Source organism: Aedes albopictus, chromosome 2 (assembly GCF_035046485.1).
Source record: "Aedes albopictus strain Foshan chromosome 2, AalbF5, whole genome shotgun sequence".
NCBI classification, from domain to species: domain Eukaryota; kingdom Metazoa; phylum Arthropoda; class Insecta; order Diptera; family Culicidae; genus Aedes; species Aedes albopictus.
Genome location: NC_085137.1, coordinates 67,527,424 through 67,546,880, shown reverse-complemented (window position 1 = coordinate 67,546,880; position 19,457 = coordinate 67,527,424). Strand labels below are relative to the sequence as shown.

Genomic DNA, 19,457 nt, shown 5'->3' with positions numbered 1-19,457 from the left:
CAGTGGCGCAGCCGAAAACTTTTCCTGACAGCTGCGGCGGGAATCGAACCCGCGCTCCTAGCACGGGCGACTAAACTTTTAGGATCAGATACGCGCAATATCTTGCCATGTGCAAAAATTCAAGTCAATCGGTTTGAAATTGACTGAGTTACAGCAGCAAGTGTCCAAAATAGGTGCTCTTGCCCAAATGGTTCAAGACCCTATATGTAGTTTTCTATAGACCTTTAGGCATTTTTGAAGGGTAGTGGGTTTTGAAATAACGTGTCCATATTGACGACCGAATCTTTTTGTGCTGGTAAAAGGACATTTTTATCAAAATCATTAAATACCTGTACAAATACCATACCAGTACTGTTAATATAAGTTATTTCTTTTAAAAAATAATATACGTATGTTGATAACAGTGTCACTAAGAGTAATATACAACGTTTTGCAATTATTTCAAATTGTCCATTAACTAAAAGTGTAATATCTCAGCATCCAGAGTCTAGACAAGATATTTCTTCTATTTTTAGAGAAATAATGCATTCATATAGTACTATCTGATAAAACTTTCATGGTTGAAATAAAATATACTACATACATGTATTTTTCAAGGTAATTTTAATGAAAAATGCTCAAAAATAGTCTTTTTATCAGCACATAAAAGGTTCTGTCGTCAAAATGGACACATTATTTCAAATACCACTAGCCTTCCAGAACGCCTAAAGGTCTATAGAAAGCTACAAACATATTAAAAATCATAAAATTTGAAAGAATAAAACAAAAAAAAAGTATATTTTTGAGAATTTTCATGGAAACAAGTAATTTTTAAAAAATCGCACTGGCGGAACCCTCAAATGTTTTTTTTATAGAAAATCGAAATATTCTAGAAAAACGTTTCAATTGTGTATACGGTCTTGTGCCATTTGGGCAGGTGTACCTAGACTAGGCCTAGACTAGATTGTTCCAGAAATTATAAGCACAACTTAGCAGCCCAGCCATTTTGGAATGAATGCAAGAAAAAACTTTATTTTCACACATGTCCTGCCTTAATATATTAATAATCAAATAACGGCTACCAAAAGATTTGACTCTTGGTTTGTTAGTGGCAGAACATTCCTTAGAGGTACCTTAAAAACGTTTTGCATAAATTGCACTGATTTTGAAAAACCTTGTCTAACAATTTTTCTTCAATGTTAAAAAAGAAAAAAAAATCACGAATGTTAATAAACGTAACTATCAGGTTTTTGGTCCTGAAAATTAATTTCAAATACAAAAATATTTTTTTTCCAAAAATCAATTTTTACAATAATTGAAACAAATCGCAAAAATTATAGTAGAGCATGTGTAGAGCTACAATTTAATTTGAGTATAAATGAAAGAAATGTCTAAGCTTCATTGTGCGTAGAGTGAAATATTTACATTGTCGTAGGAACATGTTTGAAAATTCCAAAACCTGTGGACTCGTTCCTTAAAAAATGAAAAAAGGCTGAATTTTCGAGTTTTCTCAAAATTTTGATGTGCCCGGAAGTACGAGCAAAATGTTATTTTCCGAAATACGTCAATCAAGTGTCCCACAACACCTGTTTTTGAAGTGATTCGGTAAAAAAATGGAAAAACGACAGTACATGAATTTGGCATCAATACAAACAACTGGTTTGTGCAAAGAGTTGAAAAGATGTTTTTTTTGTAATGAACATTAATGATATAAAAATCGTTTTAATGTATAAACTCGTTACAGATATTGAAGAATATAGGGTCTGGGACCATTTGGGCAGGAGCACCTATTTTGGGCACTTGCTGCTATAACTCAGTCAATTTTCAACCGATTGACTTGATTTTTGAGACACGATGAGCTAGGCACAGTATCTAGCCATGTACAAAAATTCAAGTCAATCGGTTTGAAATTGACGGAGTTGTAGCAGCAAGTGCCCAAAATAGGTGCTCCTGCCCAAATGGTCCCAGACCCTACTTAAAATAAAAAACAAAAAATATAAACATATAAAGGAATTTGCTCGTCCTTTCTAGTTTTTCTTTAAAAGAGTTATTCATTTTTTATTTTCTTTTGCAAAAGTGAAGTATTAGTGAAGTGTTTTTTAAATTAAACTAGAGTCTGAAGTAACAAGTTCTACTAAAAGCTCTAAAGTAATAGTAAAATAAACATAGTTGTTCGTGAAGAAAATCTTTATTTTCTCGCTATGCGTAGGTGATCTTAAAATTTCTGGAACGGTTTATATAATTAAGGCCAGTTTAAACCTAATGACTTCATTTTTGTCACGAGTTACGTATACAGTATCTAATCCTATGCAAAAATCAAAACAATTAGTTTAAAATTGACTTTGTTACAGCGGCATGTGCCCAAAATAGGTACACCTGCCCAAATGGTACAAGACCCAATCTTTCATTTTAAGAGTTGAGGATCTTGACTTTTCGAACATCGATTTTTTTGGGACGCTTGGATGCATTCTAGAATGTTCCATTTAACCTGAGGCTCTTTGGACAATTTTGTCAGGAATATTTTTGACTATGACTTTCAATGCCTTCGAAATTTGTTCCTCAATTCCTATGGGGAGTATATTTAGAGATTGTTTTCATCAATTCCTTTGGAACTCCTTCGTTAATTTCTTTGGTAATTCCTTAGACAATTTATTTGAGAATACTTCCGGCAAATTTATTTTTCATAATTTGTTCGGTGGTTCCTTCATTCCGCAATTTGTTCAGCAATTGTGTTGGAAATTTCTTTGGAAATTTCAACGGAAATTCCTCTGAAATTTTTTTAAGTTATTTTGCCAGATGTTTTCGACTGGAAATCGTATGCTATGGAGATTCTGGCTTTCGTAGTCTAAGGAATCCAAACGAATAAATTTGGAAATGCAAATTTAATCGTTTGGATTCCCTATGCTGGGAAAGGCAGAATCTCCATAGCATTTTTTCAGTTATTTGTTTGTTAACTTCTTCAATAATTTCATTGAGAATTTCTACAGCAACTTCATAGGGAATTTATTTTGAAGTCCTTTTTGCAATTTCTTTGAGAATTTCTTCAGCATTTGTTATTTTATTTCTTCGGGAATTCTGTAATTTCATATTAGAATGGTTGAAGGAATTTTTAAAGAAATTTCACAAAGAAGTATGATTTCCAAATAAAAAAAGTTGAAAATTAAGAAATTTGGAATGATTGATCCAATTTTCAAATGAATTATCAAAGGAATAATAAAAGAAATTAAAAAAAAATTGCCCGTGGAAAACCGCTGAAGGATTTTCCCAAGCATGTTCCATAAAATTTCCGAAGAAATTGCCAATAGAATTTCCAAAGAAGTTTCCTAAGAAATTGTCAATGTATTGTCAACGGAATACCTATGCAAATTGGGAAAGCATGTGAAACCTGTGTGAAGAATTAACCTAAGTTAAAATTCACGAATAAAAAGAAATTAAAAAAAATCTGTCAAACCAAATTCCACGAAATACCAAAAAAAAGTTTCCAAAGGAGTTGCCATAGGTATTTTTGCAAGAATTCATAAAGAGAATTTTAAAAGGAATTCTCAAAGCATATGCCGAAGGAATTTTGGAAGAAATTTCCGTAGGAATTACTTGAGGAATTTCGAAAGAAATCACTAAATGGTATTTTGCAAAGACATTTCCAGAGAAATTAAAAAAATGATTTGCCGAAGAAACCCCCAAAAGAATTTCCGAATCCCAAAGAGATTGTAGAAGCATTTTCCAAAACCATTTCTAAAGAAATTTCAAAGTATATAATAATAAAAGAAGTTTGCATAAGAATTGCCTGCAAAATTTTCAATTGCATTGCTGATGATTTTCCTCAAAAAAAAATCGAAAAAATTTGCATAGGAATTTCCAACGGCATCCCCAAATACACTGCCGCGTGAATATCGATTTTTCAAGGTGCTGGTTTTATAAAAATGGCGAATTTTTTAATTATAAATGGCATCGATAAAGAAGTTTAAAAAATTATAAAAATATTTCAGAGTCTTTGCCAAATTAATTACCAAAGCCATTACCAAACTAATTACTAAGAAAGTGCTGAAGAAATTTCATAAAAAATGTTAAAAAGAATGGAAAAAATACCAGAAGATTTGCTGAAGCAAAATAATTGGTGAAAAAAGTCTCAAAAATGTTCCGAAGGATTTGCCGCTTAAATTTTTAAAATATTTGCCAAATAATCTGTTCATGGAATTGTCGAATCAATTTTCAATACAATTACCCAAGACGTTGCCTTGTGGCAGAATTTCTAATCTATCGGCCCAATCTATGTGAAAAATTTTTCCAAAAAGATGATTTTACTAAGTTATGAGGATTCTGAAATATAATATTTACTGAATTTACATGTTTATAGGCACCGCCCAGCGACACAATTTCAAATCAGACGATTCATTATCTGTAAAGTTTCCTTGACCTATTCAACAGCTTTGCTGAAGAAACTAATTTCAGGTTATGTTTAGTTGGCGATTCAGTCATCAAATTGATTGAAAACGATGATTAAATTTTCATCCAACGTTTCGCTTTATATGGAAGCTTCTTCAGGGATTCATGAAAAAGCTTCCATATGAAGCGAAACGTTGGATGAAGATTTAATCATCGTTTTCAATCAATTTGATGATTAATTAGTTTTATCAATCCTGTTCAAGATTCCATTAAATCTTTCTCCTGTTAAACAAAGCTGTTCCGTTTTTTTTTTCTCATCATCGACACTTTCTTGTGTCCAATTTTAATTACTTTTAGAAGGAAGTACTACGTTCTTAACCTGGATTATTTGTAAAACAAGCTCAATCTTATTCCAGATTTTGATCTCTCTATATCCATGCTTTCCCATTTGAATATTCTAGCACACATCATGCTTGTGTCGTCACACAACAATCAAATAGATAATTTTATGTAATAAGCGTTTACCGTAGGTGCGCTACTATGTGCCTGTGCGTGCTTGGAAATCGCGTGCCTAACCCTTATGGTGCCATGACGTTCCAACAGCTGGTCGTTTCCTATTATAATTTTATTCGCTGCCCTTAAATATCAGCGTGTTGGTTTACAATTATGAATAACGATAATTTGCTTTTAATGTTTTAATTTTTAGAATTTACAGTATGACCCATAAAAAAATGCGACATTCCATTTTTTTGCGGTATTTCATGATTTTAAATGACATAATCCTAATGAATTAAACTTTTTTGGATCAGGATACAATAAGGAGGTCTTTGTCATACAGGATCTCTAAAATTTTTGTCAAAATATTCTTTGGTTACGTATATGGGATACCTTATGATTGTTAACAATTTCTAAATAAAATCAAGTTTTCCTCTAATTTTCAGAGCAAAATGAACTTATATAAAAACTTTTAAACATATGGAAACCATGAATAAATATGTACACTTTAAAACGCCCATGTTTGAAAAATATTTCAAAAATAATTTCAAATGTTTAGTAAACAAAAACTAAAAAAGGTGCTACATACTAAAAACCGTATTTAAGATAAATTAATAAAAAACTTAACACTGTTTGAACATTTTTCAAAACTATTTTTTGTCGATGAAGGCATATAAACCTACCTTTATGATAGGTACAAATACTAAGTACTTAAAAACAATTTCATGCTTAAAACATAATATTTTCTAAAAATTATCATTTGTCAAATAATTCAATTTTCAGAAAATGTCCCTTAATTTATAAGTTAATATTTTTTTCGTTCTTGTCCGACGAACCAACGAACTCCTGAAGACCTTATCCAGCCATAAACGTACTATTTTGAAAATAAAATTTTATTGAATGTGATTGAAAGCAATTGAAAGAAAATTATATCCTTAAAAACGGCCTCTGGCGCGTGGACGATTTCGACATCCATATGTTTAACGTTATATTTCCAAAGGTATGTGCATGAAGTCAGTATGTTCCTTTGCCATTATCAGATTAGGGGCTCTACTATACTATCCAATATAGACATGCAAGGTTAATCAGTTCGAAGTAGGGGAAAGATGACTTTGAAAACTGTCGCATTTTTTTATGGGTCATACTGTAGGGGGTTTTCTGATTTTTTGTATTTTTACGAATAGTAATTGGTAAATACAAATTTATTTTGAACACATAACTGGTTCTCTGTTAATGTTTCTTAGATTTTGTTTCTTACGTTCAATCATATACTGAACACTGAAAGGTTAATCACAAGCGATCTTACAGTGTAGTGGGAGCAATTTGTCGCATGCTTCTTTGACTCCGGCGCGCTACATGTGCGCACATCCATAGCATCGGATGCGCGCGCGCTGCTTTCCACAGGAGTTAGCTCCGTCGATGGATTTTGTGTTGTGGTTCGGGTTGGTTGTGGGATACCTACATTTGTTGGCACTTCTGTCTGAATGAGGTTACCAAGTACTTGCGGTGCCTTCGGTTAGTTCTACAATGGAAGCGGAACCGTAACAGTGCGCAGTGTACGCGCTCTGGTGTCGTCTCGGGATCGGTTGGGGTTTAGTTTGGCTAGTTTGGCGGGTACAAGATGGTTCTGAACAAGTGCATTATCAAGACCAACGATGGTACCAATAGTATAAAATCGAACAAAAGTCGTGTGACGTTTTCGGATGTGGAAACCATAGAGCTGGATTCGTTGGAAATCGATTTCGATAAAATTGATGAAATCAAAGTCTTGGAAGAAGATGTCAGTGAATGGAGTGTACCGTACCGTTAAATGGTCTGTAGAATGAAAAAATGTGTTGTGTTCGTTTCAGATCAAACAAGATGGCAGTGGTGATGGTGAAAAACGGTTGGATCTGGGGGATTCCGGATTACAGCAAATTCCGGAAATATTCCTGCAATCGTGTACCACGGTGGAAGAGTTGCTGGCTGGGAAAAATAAGCTGCAAGAGTTGGCGCTGAGAGCACTCGGTGAATTCGTGCAGCTGAAGGTGCTGCGATTGAATGGAAATGCGCTGAAAAGTTTTCCCGATAGTCTGTACAATCTGCGAAGTTTGAAGATTCTGGACTTGGAGGAGAACGAGATCCGGAAGCTGCCCGAGAAGATCGCGGTTTTGACGAGGTAAGTGACAATGTAAATTAACACAACCAGCGAAAAACGATACGTAGACTTAAGGGTGCAAATATGTTAAAAAAATGGATTGCAGAACAAAACACATAGTACCTCAGCCATATTCCATAGAAAAACGATTTAGTGCAACTCAGATTGTCGTGAAACTTGGTGGGTTTGTAGTTCAAAGAAAATAATTAGACAGGTATTTTTTTCGTCATTAGAGTGATCAACTTTCAGATAGGGTGGTCCTAAAAATCAATCACACTTAGAAAAAAATCACCGACTTCGGTAATATTTTACCGAAATCTCAACCGATAATTTTTGTTTACCGGAAAAAATCGGTAAAGCTGACAACATTCACCGAACTTCGTTAGAGTTAGACAGATAAACGATAACATTTTACCGAAATGTTGAGCAGTTGAAATTTCGGTAAAAATTTCTAAACGCAATTAGCTGTGAAAGTTTTTAAAACTAAAAATGTTCAAAATATCATTACTTTTGAACCAGTTACAGATTTCAAACTTCTTTTTATATTGAATTTCAAATAACTCAACGTGTATATGTACAGATGGGTAAATTATCCGTTAAATTGAGAAAAAAAAATCCACAGCTCAGGTGAGATTTGTACTTACGACCCTTATTCGCTAGACAAGTGCTTTGCCGAACATATATACATGTATTACATACAACAGAGATTGTTATATTTGCGGTTTAGGGGAAGATAATATACATAGTTCGATGAGATTTTAATTACCTTATGACAAGTAAGTTGCCGTGTCATTAATTGGCTCTGGCATTGACTGGCCTACAAGAAAGCCACGGAAAAACCGCTCTCATTTTAATATTTAATGCCAATGTCATCGACTGTCTTCAAAAAATGCCTGATGTTGGTAGTGCGTTCTATTTTTTTTTAATGTTGTCGTTGCAAATAATAACAGATTTTTGTTTGAAATTATGTCCATTTCGTTTGCTAAATTTAAACGTTACAGTGTGATAAGCTAAAACGGGTTTTGTACAAAATTTATGTGCGTATGTTCCATTGTTTTAGAGCTACTACTAAAAGTACTGCACTGATTTACCTGAAATTTGACTGGTAAAATAAAAACATATGAAGATGTTTCCACACCACATTCGATAAATTATAATATATCCTTTGGATAGTTACAGCCGTATTTCGGTGGTCCAAGACTTTATATAATGCAATGGATCTTACTATCATGGCATTATTACAACGAGAGCCACTATCTCGAACCAATCCGTTCAGTAGATCATATGAGAAAGTGTTTGCCGTGGGTAAATCATTAGATTTAATTGGCTTGATGTTCGGGTGACATTATGACTTTCTCAATTATTGATCCTTAAGAGCTTAATATGCTTATGCTTAATATGGCCTATTTAACTATTGAAAATGATCTCTGATTTTCAAGTCCACCCCCATATTTTAAATGGCATCCATTACATATGTTTCCTTTAATTTCATTGACACACGTTGTTCGAAGAACTTGTGGCAAAAAGTATATCTTTCGGTTTGTGCTTTAAGAATTGATTTCCGACAAATTTTAGTGTAGTTATGATTTTTGTTTTATTTTGAAAATTGTCGAAAACACAAAATTGATGTGGTGCACCTCTTAATATCAATAGATGTGGCTGTAATTTTTATCAGTTACTTTTTTTTGAATGCCAATCAAAATATGGGGGTAGACTTGAGAAACAGAGATTTTATTTGAGAAGGTGGACAGGCCTAGTAAACAGGCTACTAGCCCACTAAGAGGATTCAGGTGGCCAAAAATCGAAAATTGACTTTATTTAATTTGAGATTTAGGTTCGGCAGTTGAAAGTAGGCCACTTGGGCCAGTAAACCCTAGAATATTAGTTTGCTAATCCATATACCTATCGAGATATTGGCGGCAGAATGAGACCATTGTCATATTTCTGTAAAATGAATAAATTGTTCATCTCCGTATATCTTCTGCTTGAATACAAAATGTTGAACTTTCAAAGTAGTTTCCTTAAGTTTACTTATAAACCTTTCGAATGCCATATAAGACATAGACTTAAATGATGCCACTTTAAAATAATCAAATTTTCCTCATACAAACCGTTCCACACACAAAGAGTTTCGCAAAGTTTCGCTTCGGGACTACTTCTATGTCTTTCTTAAGGATCCCTGGGAGACATTGAAATCAAATTTGGCTGCTACTAGCTGCTATTCTGCAATTCCTATAAAGTTGTCGGCGATGATTGAGTTATTCCAATATAAAGTAACCCTATTGGGCATTAAATATCTCTGATGAAACATTCGATCGTCATGGCCGCTTTTCTCGGTAGATCAATCATAGTAGAATCTAAATCTGGTCTTGGATCTCTTAGCGAAGCGTATTTTTTACGAATTGGAATCTACTTTGTATATTTCATCAGAAACTGATTAACCCCTTAAAGTATGCAATGTCCTTGTAAATTAATGGTGTTGAAACCATCATGTTGAAAAAATGTTTATGCAATTCAGTATCATAATTCACATTTTATATAACTTATTTTGATATCATAATGGCCAATTTTTCCGAGCTGGCTAATTATGCAACTGAAATGAGTTGCATAATGAAAAATAGTTGTATAATGTTCATAATGCAACTCATTTGAGTTGCATTATGAACATTATGCAACTCAAATGGGTTGCATTATGAAAAAAATCATTGCATAAAATTTTGTATGGAACTCGTTGCAAAACTCGATTTTTTCAGCACTCTTCGTATTTATCCAACTCGACAAGCCTCGTTGGATAAATGTACGACTCGTGCTGAAAAAATCAACTTTTTGCAACTCGTTACATAAATAACTATTATTTAAATTTCTAAAACCCGTAAACTAACGAGATCAGTTATTTGACAGCTCTAAATAACATTTAGGATCATTCTATCAGTTGAAATGGAAAGATTGCAAATTTATTACGACTTTGATGGAGCAAATCCAAAATGTAGAATTGTTATGCTCTAAGTACGGACAACCTGGAGTTTGCAGTCCTTAGAAGCATTCATGACGTGTTTTCCATATATTTAAGGCATAAACCTTACGAATAGGAGCAAGACATTATAAAATTGACGAAACAATATTTTTGGCCACCCGTTTGTATGAATCCGCCCCTTGGTGTAGCCGGGCGAAAACAGTAACTGAAAATTTTCATCAATCTTTGAAACTGAGTTGTACCTTAAAATCGACTGTTTTTTAAAGTTATGGTGGTGTATATACTAGTTGTTGCTTAATAAATTTTGAAAAATAATTGCGCGTATTATATTGGGCGTTGTAAACAATATTTATTTTTATAAGCTGAAATAGATAAATCTGTTCAATATTGACTTCAACAATCAAATTTGGACTTGAAAAAAAGGTAATATTTTGTGAAATCCCATTTTGTATTTTAATGATTGAGTCGTTTTAGATATTCTTTTTATGAAAACGAATTAGAAAATGATTCATCGGTAAATTTGTTGATGAATTGAAAGTATATTTGATAGGAAACTAATATTTCCATTTTGAAGTTCCTAATTTTCACGACAAAACCTCTACTTTTAATCGCCAATATAGTTCTAAAAGCGCCTCATACATTTTTTGAAATTTTTAAACCGAGTTTGATGAAATTATGCGCTCACTTACTTTTTGAACATAACCATTACATTTCTACATCTTTTGAAGTCCATCAAAGACTGATTAAAAATTTAAACTCTAAAAGCAACGTGGAAACTAAACTTTTTTTAATTTTTAATAGGGTATTAGTTCCCTTATTCAGTGTGTGGCTCCCATTTTCATTATAAGAAAAATTAAGGGTTGGAGCGTTGTTTGTTTTGTTTCTTATTTTTATATTTTTTGTTACAAGTGAGCACGCATGAAACCAAAGAGAACGGAATCAATCGGTGCCGTTTTCGAATAGGATGAATATGGGAGCGTGAGATTACTGATGGAACACATACCCTACACGCTGGGCAGAGATTTTTTTTATTTGAAAATATTGGATTTGTCATTATCTTAACCTTTACACCCGTGACGTATTTTGCGTACTCAAATTTTGATGTTCGTTTAGTTCGTAGCACATAACAATATGTTGATGTAGAGTAAAAAAAAATAATAATAAAAATGCAGAAAAACTATCAAAGTACCCCGTTTTTCCGTGCCTATAAATTCGGAACATGCCACTATAGTCTCAAATGACCCTAAAGTATCCAAAGATATGAATACTTTATGTTTCAGATGTAAGAACTTATAGTTCCATATAAGATCTGTAAAAAAAAAACAACAAAAATTTCTCATTTGGCCAACCGACGTACCCCACTGTGTTTCCATATAAATCCGGAACCGGTCATCCATCTTGACCAACCGGTGCATTCTATGAAATGGTAGTCATTTCCGGTTGTTCGGTCAAAATTTCATTAAAATCGGGTAGAAATTGAAGAAAATAGAGCCATACGAACATCGAAATTTGAGTGCGCGAAATGCGTTAGGACGAAAAGGTTAACGTAGGAAATTATTTTCGATCAGCCAGTTGAACGTATGAAGAACATTGTGGGCAGACCAAAATGTAGCAGCCTAAATGTAGGCAATGGTGCAAGCACTGTTATAAGTATTGCCATGGACATAAGGCGTGTGGTGAGAGAAGCAAACGCTTCAAGCAAGCGTTCATACTAGCAAACGAGTGTGGTGAATATACGTTATACCTTGCCTCAACTGCAATTATGATACAAATGCAAAATCTGTCCTTAAGTGGTTTTAATATGGCCGATACAAATATCATCAGGTACGAGAGGAGGGAGGAGTGGAGAGGATAATACATAATTCTAAGATACTTTGCATCCACCGTCGGATTCCCTGACTATATTGAATGCGTGGGATCGATGTACCAATGTCACCCTCTAGGCCTAATGTCACCCCGAACGACGGTATCTTAAGTATAATTTTCATCTATTTTATGTGGAAGGCTAAAACTAATGTAAATCAGAGGTATCAACTAGGGTATCAAAAAAAAAAATAATCCTCATAAGAATTATGCTCTAAATTTTAGAGAGAATCCTTGAGGATGTTTACTAGGATTTTTTTAAAGGATTCCTCTAGATAGAGATTCACAACGTCGCACGTCTTTTCTAAGGATATTCTTTTCTAAAGCTTATTTTAGACCAGTGCTGTCATGGTAAGATCTGAATTTTTTGTTGGCGTTCTGTTGGGGTATTTTTCAGGAATTCCTCCAGGGATTTTCTCAGGCGTTTCATCAGGAACTCTTCCAGAGAATTCTTAATAAATTCTTCTTGAAGTTCCTCCACGGGGCTTCCTAGAAGATTCTCATATATTCCCTTACGGGTGGGATGTGGGATCGTAAACTTCTCTAAAGATCTATAGAAACCTTCCTTCAAGGATTCTTTCAGAATTTTTTCAGTGACCCTCAAAATCCATTCAGAGATTCTTTCAGGAGTTCCTTTAGAAATCACTCCAAGATTTATTTCTTGACGTTTCTCCAGGAATAAATTTCTCAACAATATCTTGTCTTGAAACTACTGCTGCTTTCTAGGAAAATTTATTTTCGCAATTCCTTTAAGAATACTTCACAAGTTCTTCCAGGGCACGGGTTCCCAACCGGTGGTCTGCGGCCCCCTGGGGGGCCGCGAAGCCAGTTCAGGGGGGCCGCGATGTTACCAAAATATTTTTCAATTTTTATTCTATTTTGTGTAAATTATACCAATTTTGAATTTTGTATACCGCCACCTCCAAAAGCCACAATTTGAGGAACAAATTTTCAGTATAAAACGCCTTCTGAAGAAAAAAAATTTTCGGCTGCGCCGCTATTTTTCAGTAACGACTCAAATTGAATATACATGACATCATTGTTTACGAAATGTAAGTGTCGAATAAAAAAAAATGTATAATTGATCGTCGAAAATTCCTACCACCGTAAATTTCGGGCTACGTCACTGTACCCAAAAAAAACTTGGTTTCGTTCATTTAATACATATATATTTTTTTCTAAAACATTTCATTGGGCCCCAGATGTTTTCACAATTCTTAAAGGGGGTCGCCACGTCAAAAAGGTTGGGAGCCCCTGTTCCAGGGTAATTGTATCAGAGATTTTTATCCACTAATACCATTCAGACATTGTGCAAGAAATTCTTTCAAGAATCTAGAAGTTCTCCGGGGTTCTAACATTGAAAAAGGGTTTTATTCACGAATTCATCTACCATCTACCCCCGTTGGTTTGAACGACACCTCATGCAAACTAACGGGATTCATTTTTAATTTGAAATTCTAGTAACCCTGTGGGCATCGAAAAACACACTGCTGGTAACCTTATTTGCTGTTTTGTTCTGATTCTCGAATTTTTTTTCAAAGATTCCTTCAGAATTTAATTCAGAAATTCCTCTAAGATGTCCTTTAAAAATGTCTTCAGAAATTATCAGATATTTTCCAAAAAATCTCATACTTCTTCTCGAAATTTCTCCAAAGCCATCTCATGGATTTTTTTCTGCTCCTCTGTTGGGGAAATTAAAGCATTGCGTCCATTTAACTGAACTTTTGTGGTGAATCTCAGGAATGCCTCCAGGTGCCCATGATCTTATTCAGGAGCTTCAACGATTGTTTCCGAAGATGTTTCAATGAAATCAAATCTAATCACGAAATTTGTAAACAGTTTTATGGAAATTCCATCACATATCTCTCGAAGAAAAATTCCTACATGTTTTATGTAATTTCATAAAATACTTCAGTAAATATCTGTGGAGTAATATCTCATAGAATTCCCGGAAGAGTCTCTAAAGGAATCCAAGGGAATATTTCTGAAAAAAACACAGCAGGAATTGCAAAAAGGAACCTTCTAGGCATTTCTTCGGTAACCCCTGACTAAATTTTCTAAGGGATTCCTGCAGAACCCTTGGAAGAATTTTCGAAGGAATCGCTGAAAATTCTCTAAAGATTCTGAAAAAAAAAAAATAATCCATGGACAAATGTTTGAGGTAATCTCTTACTGACATTCATGAAAAATCCTCAAACTACCGAAGAGTCTTAAGTGACGTTTCAGAAGGAATTTCTTAGTAAGTTTTGGATCCGTGGAGGAATTTTATCTAATCTTGTCAATCTAATTCCTGAAGAAATCCCTGGAGATATTCTTGAACGAATCCTTGCAGAGACCCTTGGTGGAATTTCAACGAGGATAATTATCCAGAAAAATTCCAAGAGAAATCTCTTACCAAAATTCATAGAGGATATTCGGAAAACATTCCTGGAATAATCCATGAACATATTTTCAAAGGAATCCCTGAAAAATGTGAAATACTCTTACTTCTGTTAAGGTTCCTAGAAATTTCCTTAGAAATGTTTTTTCAACTTTAAAAAATCCGAATAAAATTCCTACTGGTCTTTGGAAGAGTTTTAAGAAGAATTTCTTCTTAACCCTGAGAATACTGTGTAAATATACTTCCTGGAATTATTTCTGAAGGTGAAACGTCCATATGTTACGCCACGCTTGGGGGGGGCTTATTTCGAAGAGTGGTAATTTCAGAGGAGGTCCTTTACCAAAAGTTTGCCATAGGAGGGAGGGAGGTTGAAAATGGACATTTTATTGCTTATGATTTCACAAAAAAAAATGTGTTTATGATGTTTTGTTCTTGAGTTATGATTTTTCAAAGTATGTGGTGTCTGTGGAAAATGATTGTTTTCCGGAAAATTAGGCGAACCTGATTTTTTTCAATTTAGTTATCGATCATATATATATATATATATATACAGGGTGTTAGGTTCCCGAGTGCAAACTTTTTAAAGGGTGATAGAGGACCATAAATGGAGAAAAAAATTGTTCTACGCATATGGTCAAATCTCAACCGTTACGTAGTTATTGAACTTCCCATGTTTATGACTCTTATTGCCTTAACTGGCAATAACTTGAAAATGGTCAAACTTATCGAAGTTTTTTTACCCTTATTCGAAAGATTATTGAATTTTCTAATAAATGGCATCTTTGAATCGATTGGTTTAGTTAAATAACTAAGTTTTCTAGAGCAAAATGGCTAAAAATAGTGTATTTTTATTGGTTGTTGTCAATTATCTTTGAAACATGCGTAATAAATAAAAATTCTTTCTTTGGCAAAGTTGTGGCTCCTGTTACACTCTACAATTCGTTCTTTGACACCAAACTTCTAGCTCTTATCGTTTTCTTGCAATTTTGATTTAAATGTGCGGCACTATGCGCAAAAAAGTGCTTTCCATGACAGTTGCAAATTTATGATCTGAAATGCGATGTTAAAATCAAAATTTCAACAAAACGATAAGAGATAGAAGTTTGGTGTCAAAGAACGAATTGTAGAGTGTAACAGGAGCCACAACTTTGCCAAAGAAAGAATTTTTATTTATTACGCATGTTTCAAAGATAATTGACGAAAACCAATAAAAATACACTATTTTTAGCTATTTTGATCTAGAAAACTTAGTTATTTAACTAAACCAATCGATTCAAAGATGACATTTGTTAGAAAATTCAATAATCTTTCGAATAAGGGTAAAAAAACTTCGATAAGTTTGACCATTTTCAAGTTATTGCCAGATAAGGCAATAAGAGTCATAAACATGGGAAGTTCAATAACTACGTAACGATTGAGATTTGACCATATGCGTAGAACAATTTTTTTCTCCATTTATGGTCCTCTATCACCCTTTAAAAAGTTTGCACTCAGGAACCTAACACCCTGTATATATATATGAACCCTATCTATGAAAAAAAAAACCCTAGTGGTGATAGTGCCTTTCTCGTCGAATATATACTCATGATTTTCAGTCGACGCAATAAATCTTGCCTTAGAGTCAGTGATCAGCCCTTAATCTCTGTGCTTTGGTAACGGATGGGAAGGAGGAAATTCTCATAACAGCGGTCTGGGACTGTACCACCTACGAATTTTTGAATCCTGAGAATATTTTATTTAGAAAAGCAAGAATTTTATCAAAATCATCATCGAATTGAGAAACTTATTGATGGCACTTATTCCGACGTTATGTTCAACGTATAGTCCTCTTAGATGACTGATTGACCACCTTCACTGAAGGCCGATCCATACCAAGATGACAATTACTAGCTAGGATAAAACTTTTTCCACAGATCACTTTGAGCTCTTCGAAAAAGTTTTTTCTGCACACTTTTTTCTTGCTGACCGTTCATTAGGTTATCGAATGGTCACGATTTGATGTGTCCCATGTATGAGTTTGGTGTTCTTTATATTTGGCCACTTTTGAGGGGACACCCGGAAACGATTCAGGAACAATACCAGTAGTAGCAAATGTGATGTGAGCTTATCTTAAGGATAAACTTCAAAGAATACAAACATGGCTGCCACAATGGCCGACTTGGTCCCCTACTCACGTTTTCAAGAGCACCAATCTTGAAAATTCGTCAACAAATGCTTTCGATTTGGAAAAGCTGCCTCTTTTTGAAAGTGAGCAAAGCCAGGATAAACAAGTGTGGCTTGGTTCGATGCTTTGTTCGTCGGATTTGTGCCTCTAAAGTTTGTATGCAAAATTGCAATGGGATTTCTTGATGTTTCACTTTAATGCTTACTGTTCATCAGGTTACCCGGAACTAGTAACACTACCGATAGTAACTTATGTGGAATCTGTATATTTTCTTAGTATCCGTGCATCAGGTTACTGACAAAAAAGCGGTTTGATGTACCGCAAGCATGTGTTTGGTTCACTTTTATATTTGTCCACTTCCGGTGGGACACCCTAAACCGTTCATCAGGTTATCGAAAAAGTCGCGGTTTGATGTGTCACATGCATGGGGTTCGTTTCCCTTCTACATTTGACCACTTCCGGAAGGACACCCGGAACCGATTCCAGGATACTACTAGTTTTCCCAAGTATGATCTGAGATTTTTTTCTTGTTAACTGTCCATCACGACAAATATTGGTTTAGTTCTCTTTTACATTCGGCCACTTTCGACGAAATATCCGAAACCGGTTCCACAGCACTACCAGTTGTCCCAAATATGGTCTGCAACTATTTATTGTCAACTGTTATCGGGTTATCTAAACAGCCGTGAATTAACGTGTCGCAAGCATGGTGCGCTTCTGGCGGGACATCCGGAACTTTACCGGTTCAGATATGGTATGAAACTATTTTCTTGCTAATTTTATTAGCCTATCAAAACAGCAGCGATTTGATGCATGGGTTTGGTTCAATTTTACAGGCCAAAGCAGGCTCCGGCACTATCAGCAGTCCCTAATGTGGTCTTAGCCTACTTCTTTGATAACCGGTCATTAGGTTATTCGAAAAACCGTGAATTGATGTGTCGCATGCGTGAGATTGGTTCACTATTATATTTGGCCACATCCAGCGGGACATCCGGAACCGTTTCCGGAACGCTAGCGGTTCAGATATGGTCTGAGATTATTTTCTTGCCAACAATTCATTAGGCTATCAAAAACGCCGCGTTTTGATGTATCGCATGCATGGGTTAGGTTCAGTATTACATTTGGCCATATCCGGCGGGACATCCGGAACCGGTTCCGGAACACTACTGGTTCAGATATAGTCTGAGACTATTTTCTTGCTAATCTTTCATCAGGTTATCAAAAAGCCGCGCTTTGATGTGTCGCATGTATGGGTTTGGCTCATTATTATTGTCGTGGTGGAATCTTTCCTTCGATAGAAATCAACTACACCTATTGATAGCAGCTTCCTTTAAGCAGCTTCAATGCTGTAATAAACACTTTATTTAACTAAACTATTTTAAATTATAAATTAAACTTACACTTTAGTGTAGGATTCCGACATCGCAAGGCTACAATTCCCACTTCACTACCTTTTCAAACTCATTTCTTTTCTCAAATATTGCTATACATATGCACTGTATTTGCCCATTTCAGTGTGGCCAGTTTCACTGAACTTACCACAACAATTATATTTGGCCACATCCGGAGGGACACCAGGAACCGGTTCCGGAACACTACCGGTTCAGATATGGTCTGAGACTGTTGTCTTGCTAATCATTCATCAAGTTATCGAAAATGCCGCAGTTTGATGTGCAGCATGTATGGGTTTGTTGCAATTTCATGTCTGGCCACTTCCAGGGGTACCGGAACACCTATATGGCCATAACTCCGGAATGGTTGGACCGATCCGAACCATTTTCAATAGGAAACAATGGGACCAGATTCCGCGTCGAATGAACTTTCGGTCATTAAAATCGGTTGATGTTTACTATCTAAAAGTTAGATGCCCTGTTTTGTACACACACACACACACATACGTACGGTAGGTAATCAAAATTTGAACCAAATTGCGGCTTTCTGAAGCAGTGCAAATTTTAAGTGTTTTTTTCTCCCACACTGAAATAATTTACTACGGCAAAATCGTATGTACATGAAAGCCACGGGTATAAGCTTTCTGTTAAATGGTAAAAAGCTTGTATTTGCACCGAATTTCATTGAAATATTTGATTTTTCATCAACAATGATTGTAATCTTAATTTGAACCATCGTAATCATAATTTGAACCAATTTTAATCTTAATTTGAACTACTGGCGGCAGCAACTCGAGCAACTCACAAAACAGCCAATTCCATGCTAAACAATGAAAAAAACGCATGAATCTGCTAATTCTCATACCTATTTTTCAATAGGCAGTGGAATCTCAACTCAGAATGTTCGAAATTCTTTAGGAATTTGGAAACTAAATTTGTTTTTTTTTTTCATCCCCCAAGAGTAAACAAAGCAACCACTAGCGCAATCTATAGGCTAACACTAGAAGCTCACCCCCGTTTACTAGTTCAAATTTAGATTACAAATGGTTCAACTTAAGATAACATTCTCCAAGTAAGAATCACTTAAATTTGATAATTTTATGACAAATAATGCGGAATATTATTCGGTTGGTCGATTCTACGATAAATAAGCTTTCATTTGATGTGTTCACATATTGCGTGTGATACAATGCATGAGCTGTACGAGTGCACCGAAAATGTGCTTTCTCTTGGGGGAAATGGGTGAAATCACAGTGATTTTTCAATTGCCTGTTTTCCATGACAAAAACGCTTTTTTCAATGCTTTTAAAGCCCATGTTATCAGGTTATATTACGGAAAGCTGTTTAACATCTTTTTCGGGACAATATTTGCCTGAAAAGTACATACGTCGTTTTAATGAATTTTGAAATGGTTCAAATTAAGATTACAATTTGACTAGTTCAAAGCTTGATTTCTTACCCTATAAGACTTGCCCCTCTGGGGGCTCTATCTAAATTTCGTTTTTGGAGTGAACATATAGCCTTTCGGTACACCTTGGAGAAAACTCGGTTCACCGCAGGCCCCTGGCATGAATGAAATTTATCGTAGCCAACATCTAACTGCCTTATACTCATATTCGTGCAAATTGAAACGAGCAATTAACAAACGCAGCTTTTGTTTGATGTTGTGAGCCACACACGAAATCACATTC

The 19,457-nt window shown here is 34.9% G+C and overlaps 1 protein-coding gene across 1 annotated transcript in view; it reads left to right on the top strand.

The window, feature by feature from the left end:
* LOC109423908 (protein phosphatase PHLPP-like protein) overlaps positions 1-19,457 on the top strand; it is an 83,027-nt gene that overhangs the window by 27,823 nt on the left and 35,747 nt on the right. Inside the window, exon 4 of the mRNA XM_029871384.2 lies at positions 6,708-7,015. Coding sequence (XP_029727244.2) covers positions 6,708-7,015 — 308 coding nt within the window. The remainder of the gene's footprint in view (positions 1-6,707; positions 7,016-19,457) is intronic.